The sequence below is a fragment of the Nannospalax galili genome, unplaced genomic scaffold (genome assembly GCF_000622305.1).
Source record: "Nannospalax galili isolate Female #2095 unplaced genomic scaffold, S.galili_v1.0 scaffold330, whole genome shotgun sequence".
Lineage (NCBI taxonomy): Eukaryota > Metazoa > Chordata > Mammalia > Rodentia > Spalacidae > Nannospalax > Nannospalax galili.
The window spans coordinates 3,286,605-3,294,981 of NW_008329640.1; the positions used below are offsets into that span (position 1 = coordinate 3,286,605).

General features: G+C 47.7%; 1 protein-coding gene across 1 annotated transcript in view; it reads right to left on the reverse strand.

Moving 5' to 3' along the window:
- Positions 1-1,520: 1,520 nt before the first annotated feature.
- Lrrc74a (leucine rich repeat containing 74A) overlaps positions 1,521-8,377 on the reverse strand; it is a 45,947-nt gene continuing 39,090 nt past the window's right edge. The window contains exons 11-14 of the mRNA XM_008840113.1: positions 5,449-5,595; positions 2,655-2,751; positions 1,699-1,792; positions 1,521-1,533 (exon numbers count right to left, since the gene is read on the reverse strand). Of these exons, the coding sequence (XP_008838335.1) occupies positions 1,521-1,533; positions 1,699-1,792; positions 2,655-2,751; positions 5,449-5,595 (351 nt within the window). The remainder of the gene's footprint in view (positions 1,534-1,698; positions 1,793-2,654; positions 2,752-5,448; positions 5,596-8,377) is intronic.

The following is an 8,377-nucleotide window of genomic DNA, read 5'->3' on the forward strand; positions in this document are numbered from 1 at the left end:
TCTGGGCAGGAGAGACAGTTCAGTTGGTAAAGCATCTGCTGTGCAAGCATGAGGATCTGAGTTCAGATCCTCAATACCCACATAAAAACCAATATGGAGGGCTGGAGAGATGGCCCAGTGGTTAAGAGCACTGGCTGCTCTTGTAGAAGATCCGGGTTGGATTCCAAGCACCCACAGGGTGGCTAATAGCCGTCCAGTTTAGTAACTCCAGTTCCAGGTGATCCTATGTGCTCTTCTGACTTTCGAGGGAATTGCACGACACGAGTGCACTTACACACATGCAGGCAATACACTCATTTATAAAATAAAAATATTAAGATATTTTTAAAAAGCCAATACAGTGGTATATGTCTGTAATCCTAGTGCAAGGGTAGAGCAGAAACAAGTGGATCCCCAAAGCTCACTGACCAGCTAGTCTAGACAATCAGTGAGCTCCTGGTTAAAATAAGGTGGAGAGCCTTAGAGGAAGATACCTGATGCCAACATCCGGCCTTACTATGCGCACACACACACACACACAAGCTGGGTGAAGGGGATGGAGAGATGGTCCAGAGTTAAGAACACTGGCTATTCTTGTAGAGGATCCAGGTTTGATTCCCAGCACCCACATGGTGGCTAACAGCTGTCTGTAACTCCAGTTCCAGGGGATCCAACACCTTCTTCTGACCTCTGCAGGCACTGCATGACATGGGTGTACTTACATACATGCAGGCAATACATTCATACACATCAAATTTAAAAATAATATAAAATATTTAAAAAAAGCTGGGCTTGATTGTGCATGCTTGTTATTGCTTGTTATTCTAGCACTGGGGAGGCAGAGAAGGAATCCAACCTTGCCTACTCAGTGAGTTATAGGCCAGTGAGAGAGGTACCTGATTCTGGCTCCTTAGGAATAAAACACCCAAGGCTGACCTCTAGCCTAAATGCGCGCGCGCGCGCGCGCGCGCGCGCACGCACACACACACACACACACACACACACACACACACACACACACAGAGAATATGCATCAGTGGGTGAGAATATTAAAACAGGTTCAAATTTGGGGGCTGTACCTCAGGGAGACAATCAAATGTAGCGGTCAGAGCATGGGTTCTATAACTACCTAGACCTGAGATCAAGGGAAAAAGTTGCCCCTTTTTAGCCTTGAGGACTTGGCTTCCCAGCCTGATGTCCTAACCTCAGTCTTGTTGCACACAGAGTGGGGCAATGGTAGTTCTGCTGTTGACACTGAGGGAGTTTGCTATGATGTCTGTCCAGTGAATGGCCAGTGCTGGGTGACCAGATGACTGTGTACCTCATGCTTCAGCAGGAAGCACTGGCTGTCCCTCTACTCTCTTGTTCATGTCTACCCATCTTGCCAGATCCAGCTGAAGCGTCAGCACCCCGGCCCCTGCACACACCCCTAGCCCTTACTGCTCTTACCTTGGCAGGCCTGAGCATTTGACCCTTTGCTGTGTGGGCTGTGAGGACTGGAGCTCCGCAGGCCAGGGTCCCAGTGTCTTGCTCAAGCCTTGCTATGCAAGTGAACTGAGGATGAGAAGAGAAATGAACCATGGGGCCTGGCTTTGGGATATGGGATGAGGCCACCAGTAGCTGTACGTAGTGTTCTCTCAATCACAGTACCCCAGGGCTGATGCTCACCCTGCTAGGACCCCTTGGGGAGCAAGGGGAAGGGCCGAGTGTTGTGCTTACCTGAAGCTCACCATACCTTCCTTGTCTTCCAGCTTCTTTACAAGCTCCCTGACCTGGTACCGGTTGATGGGGACCTTGTTTTGCTGAGGATATGGATGCAACATGTTATGGAGCCCCCCCTCCACCCCCTGCCCCCTGTTTCCAAGTACACCCCCACAATGCCTCACTGCTCTTGGGACCATGGATGGCAGTTGAGGGCTTAGAAGATGCACAGCACGGAAAGGCTGAAGGAAGCTGCTGCCCACGACAGCATATACTCTTCAGAGGGTCCACCCCCGCCCCAGCCCCACTTTTTGGGAGTGACAAAGGCTCAGGTTCCAGGTGAAGTGAGCAGCCCCCTAGGGTGGACAGAAAATGTTCTCTTCAGCATGTGAAAGCCGTTCTTGCTCCCAAGGTACTCAGTCCTGGCTAGCTCTCTACCATGGGGCTGGGTACCAAGCATCCATCCCTACCTGGGTCCCCAGACCCCTCTCTTGGACCCGGAGTCCTCTTAGGATGCTGTCACAATTGATCCTTTCATTAATATAATTCAGGGGGCCTCTAGCACCTCTCATATTCATTTTATTGGTGAGTGGGAATGTGGGGTTTCAGAGGAGATGGTGAGGCCAAAGGTGGAATATTGGGGCTCTGGGAAATGGTCATTTCCCCACTCTTATCTTCATCTTCCTAGTAGCCAAGAAAGGTCTGCAAGATGAAGAAGACATCTGGGGTGATGAATGGCATTGGGCCAGATGAAACAGAGAATGACTTGAACAGGGTTAAGGGAGGTCTTGGGTTTTCCTTTAAATGAATGGGGTGAGTGTTCACAATCAATTCTAGAAAACAGTATGAAAAAAATGCATGCACATGCTTTTCTCTGTCTCTGTCTCTGTTTTTGTTTCTGTTTCTGTCTCTGTCTCTGCCTCTCTCCCTCCCTTCCTCCCTCTGTCCCTTGGTCCCTCCCTCCCTCCCTCCTGCTTTCCGGAAATCTCCTATCGTCATTGTCATTGATTCTGCAGGGTTCAAGCTCTTGAAGAATTTCACAATTGAGATTTTTTGCTCTTCTGTGTAGTTCTGAGAGAAGCAGGAGACACCAGGAGCAAACACTTGACTTTATCACAACTATCATAACTCCCCTCTCATCCTCCAAAGGGCAGCCCAAGTTCTGGGACCCAGAAAGGCCTGGGGAATGAGAGGCAGCTCAACAGCTTGAGGCTCCTGGCTTTAGTGGCCACTTCAGAGCAAGTGCCAAGGGGGGGCAGAGGCAGATACTGAGGAAGTGATGGTTCTTATATTTACCCAGTTTCCAGCAGCCTCACCCCCCTCCCCCGACCCCATCCATGCCTTGACCTAACAGGGAAGCCAAAGCTGCTAGGATACACAGCATCAAGGGAGCATGGACAATGACCAGACCTGTTGCTTGGCTTTGAAATCGCCTGTTAATAGTGCAGCTGGTGCTTTGTGCATAGTGGGCACACTTTTGTCAGCTCTGCAGCATGATTGGTTGAACAGATTTGAGGCATTGCTAGGATTTGCAGTTTTCCACAATTGTACATAAGGAAAAGTGCTTTGTTAGAAAACTTAAGATATTTCATTGCTTTCCTTTCAAAAATATTCTATTGAGGACAATTTGAGTTTAGCAGAAAGAATAAAAAGTAGCCCATAAATCTATTCTACCATCTTTGTCTCATCTATCGTATGTATGTATGTATGTATGTATGTATGTATGTATGTATCTTCTATTTATCTATCTACCTATTTGAAGACCTATATATCAATCTACCATTTATTTCTCACCTTCATTTTTCTGTCTATAATCTATCCACTTCTCTCCAACTATCTATGTATCTCTCATTTATCTATCAAACTACATTTCTTTATAGCTATCATCTTTCTGTCGATCTATTATCTATCATCTATCTATCTATCTATCTATCTATCTATCTATCTATCTATCTATCTATCATCTGTCTATCATCTATCTTCTATCTGTCTCTATTTCCTATTTATCATCTAGTCCATCTGTTATCTATTTCTCACTTATCTGTCTGCCTGTCTATCTGTCTGTCTCCCCACCAGCATCTCAGCCCAGCCTATCCAAAGAATTCCATCTACCCCAATCCCCCACATTGTCAGGGACTACTGTGGTAGACAGCCTGGGTTAGCCCTCAGCAGAACACCAGTAGCTCCATCACACATGCTCTTCTTAGATTCACAGGCTGGAAAGCTGGACCTCAGCCTTCCCCAGCACCCTTGTAGCTCAGCATCACAGTAGGATGGGCCTCACCAAGCACCTGTATGAACTGTATGTGGGAGATTTATGTGAGAGGTCTGGTTTGGAGAGAGGCAGGCTATGGGCATCTGTGGGGGGTGCAGGGTCGGGGGTATGTTGAGTCCTGGCTCAGTGGGGGATTTCTTTTTACCTGACTTCCTGATCTGGGCAGAGTGGCAGCCAGTTTGGAGATCCAGTAGGCATATTTTGGGAACCACTGTGGATCTATTTCTTTAGCCTTCTTAATACCTCTGTGTCTGTCTCCTGAAAAACCCTGTTGTGCGTAACCTGGCTAGAGTAGATGCTGTGGTGAGCAGCTATAAGCCTACACCATGATCAGGGCCTGTTGCCTTGGTAGGTAGGATGGGTAAGTCCTGACATAGGCCGTGCTCTAGAAGAGTTCACAGGGCTTCCATGAAGGGTAAAGCTGGGGGCTACTGGAACATATGGCAAGGGCATTTGGTCTTGCCTGGGAGCCTTAGAAGAGTTCCCTAAGGAAGGGACACTTAAGAAGAGACCTGATGGATTAGCAGAAATGAGTGAGACACTGGGAGCAAGGAGAGCATGTGTCAAGAGAAGGAACTGCGTACAGCTAGAAAGGCTGCTGGGGAGTGGGGCCAACCCAGCAGGGCCAGGTGTGGACATGGGAGAGGCAGGTGATGGGCACTGTCCCATCTGGTTTTGGAAACTGAGGCACAGAGCTGACCAATTGGGCAGGAAGTGGTCTGAGGGAGGCACATCCACAGAATCTGCATTTGCACAGTGCCCCAACATGGCAACTAGCAGAGGTGCATCCACCACTGAGAAACACTAGACACAGTGTTGTCACCTTGAAGATGCCTCTATGAGGCATCAGACCCACAGGAGCCCCGACACCCCTTTCAGATCCAGTGTTTTGATTTTTAAATTTTCACTATTAGACATCTACTATTTTTTTATTCTTAAGAGACACACTAAGAGAAGGCTTGAGCCAGGAGCATGTTATCTCCAGAACTAAAGGACTTCAGTGTCCTAACCACAGGATGACTTAACACCCTCACCAGACTCAGGAAGAGGCTGGGTGCTTATGTGCCAGGTGTTTCTCTGAGAAATTCATACATATTAAGTAATTCAGTTTTCACAGCTACCCTACTGGGGGAGGGGGTGGTTCTAATGTGTGCCCATTTTACAGGTGAAAAGACTGAGACATGAAGGTCACAGTGACTTGCCTTTGGTGGCATGTTAATAAAAGGAGGGACCTGAGTGTTTGAATCCATCCTATGCCAACCCCTTCACACTTCCACTAGATCTCAGTTTCTTTGGGCAGCGAGAAGCACTGTCCAGGGATCCACTTTCCATGGGGAATAACCCATGTTTCCATTGCAAGGGGCCAAAGCATTCCTCATGAAGAAGGATCACGCAGACACTTGGTGGGGACCAGTGCTGGATTGGAAATTTGAGGCGATGTGGCATCTTCCTTCAGTGCTCCCTGAGGCTCTGAGGGGAAGGCAGGGGCTTACCTGGATCAGTTTCATGGGGTTGGGCCACGGGATGAGGGTTTTATTGGTGGAGAGACCCTGCAATCCTTTGTACAACACGTCTAGCTGGGGATGAACGGCACACACTCCATCCAGGACTTTTACAAACTGCTCTGTTACCATCACATTCTGTAGCAGGGAGATAGGGACCCGTGTGAGCTGGCTGTTGTCATTATGCCAGCTCCCTGCTGACCACAGCACCTTCTCCTCTAGTCTACCCAAGCCAAGCTCAGAAGCTTTGGTCTTTTCTGGTTTGTTCTGCTTCTGAACTGGGATGGTTCTGGTGTTTTTGAGTTTGACTTCATTTGTAAGTTTCCCATGTTACTTCCTTCCCTTTTCAATAAAATATTTTATTATTTTTATTTTATGTGTATGAGTGTATTGCTTGCATGTATCTAAGTGCACCCGTGTCATGCAATGCCCATGAAGGTCAGAAGAGGGCATCGGATCCCTGGAACTGGAGTTTTGGATGGTTGTTAGCTGCTAGGTGGGTACTGGGATTTGAACCTGGGTCCTCTGCAAGAGCAGTCAATGCTCTTAATCACTGAGCCATCCCTCCAGTCCTTTCCCTTTTTTTGAGACAGGGTCTCACTATGTAGCCCTAGCTGGCCTCCAACTCACAGCCATTCACCTGTCTCTGCCTCCTGAGTGCTGGGATTAAAGGCATCCACCACTATACCTGCCTATGTTACTTTTTGAAACAGAGTCTCACTCTGTAGTTTTGTGAGGCCTTGAACTTACTATGTAGCCCAGGCTGGCCTTGAACTAATGGTGATCCTTCTGCTTCTGCCTCCTGAGTGCTGAGATTACAGGCATATGCCACCATGGCCTGTTTTATGGGGTGCTAAGGATGGAACCCAGGACTTTGTGCATATAAGGCAAACACTCTACCAAAATGAGCTACATCCTCATCTCAGTTCTGGTGTTATAAAGCTTGTGAGTTGATCCGTAAGTTTCCTACTTTTTTTTTGAAGATAGAGTCTAACTCTGAGTTCAAGGCTTGGTCACTATGTAGCATGGGCCGACCATGAAGATCCTCCTGCCTTAATCTCCCAAGTACTAAGATTTCAGACTTGTCATCATGCCCAACTTTCCCAGGTGATTTTGATTAGGCAATTTCATACAATGTGGGTGGCTTGTCACATATCGCCAACTTGTCACATGCTTTCAAGTGAGCTATGGTCTGAGATGGCAAGTTTAAGTGCTTGCATATGATGGACAGGACATAACAACAGAGTTGAGACACTGGCCCTTAAACAGATATCCTGAAATGTCCACCTGCCTGAGTATTGTCTTTAGAACAGGTGCTCGAGATCATTTATTTTAAACATCCTGTTAAGGCTCACAGTGCACTGGGAACTCCTTGTGGAAGAGGTCAGAGCTGGCTTATGGGACAATGCATTCTGTGGAAGAATGATCAAACCTGCCCTCCATCAGCTTGATCACCCATGTCTTTCCTCAGATGTGATTGTGAATGTCTTTTTCCTTTTCAAAGGAATGAACTTATGCTTAAGGATTGAAGGCCGTGTATATATTTGGGCCTAGGAGCATCTACACAGCAGGAATTTCAACACTCTTTAGAGTTATGGCCCCATCATTGATAAGAGGGAAGGCCTCTTAGTCCCCAGGGTGGCTATGTGAGGAGGGGTGGGACCTTTCAGAGGTGGAGCCTAGTCACTGGGGGCACTGCCCACAGGAACTGATGTAGTTCTCATGGGACCCATTCTTTTGAGAAACAGTAATCAGGAAAGAGTAAGACTTGGTCTGGAGAGCACTGGCTGTTCTTGACCCAGGTTTGGTTCCCAGCATCTACATGGTGGTTAACAACTGTCTGTAACTCTAGTTCCAGAGGATCAGATGCCCTCTTCTGACATCCTCAGGCATTGCAGGCACACGTGCACTTACATACATGTAGGCAAAACATTCATACACATTAAAAATAAATAAATAAAAATAATTAAGAAGAGAAAAGAGTTCATCTCCCTCTGCTTACCTGGGCCTGCATGACCCGCAAGCCTCTCTCTGGGTAAGTCAATCACCCCTCTGTGCCTTGACTCCCCCAGCCTCATTCACCCTCCCATCTCCCCTACCTGTCTCTCCTCCTAGCCTGGGTCCTGTCCCATTCCTTGTCTTGGTGCCCCAGACACTGGGGGAACCACCACTGCTTCCTGATCCTTTGCATCAGACCAACCCAGTTCCTTCTCGGGTCCCCAGGAGCCCTCTGGGCCTGGTCTGGCCCTCACCTCCCTCTGCATCCCTGGGCTGCACAACCCGCCAGCCTCTTTCCTGGATGCAGGGGCTGACCTTTCTGCTTCCTGATCATTTGCATCCAGACCAACCCAGTTCCTCAGGGCAGTCCCCAGGAGGTCTTGGGGCCTCTTCCTGCCCCCATTTCCCTTGGCATCTCTGGGTGGCACAGCCACTAGCTGCCCTAGACCAGCATCTTTCCTGGGCCCTGCTCCCAGGCCAGTCCAGGCCCCAAATTCCTGAGGCCAAAATCTTTCCTAGAGGGATCCAGACCTTAGGAGAAAGCCTGAGAGCATATGACCCTCATCTGACTTGGGCTTCTGTGGGAACTCCTGAAGACAAAAGCAATCTGGCCACTCAAATATAAAATCAAAAGAGAGAACTGGAAGCTTAGACGAACCAGCTTTTCATGCCCAAAAAGTAAACCACAAAGGCACATTCATAAAAAGAAGCAGACCTAAACTTGAAAGCTTGAGTCTCACACAAGAATCAGAAACTACAAAAGAAATCCACATGTCAAAATTACAGAGGAAAAAATAATAACATGAAAACCCAAAATAACATATACCCACCAAATACCAATAGACCTCTAGAGGAGTACAATGAGAACGAACTAGAGATAATGCAGGACATGGAACTCAAAAGAACAATTACAAACATGATA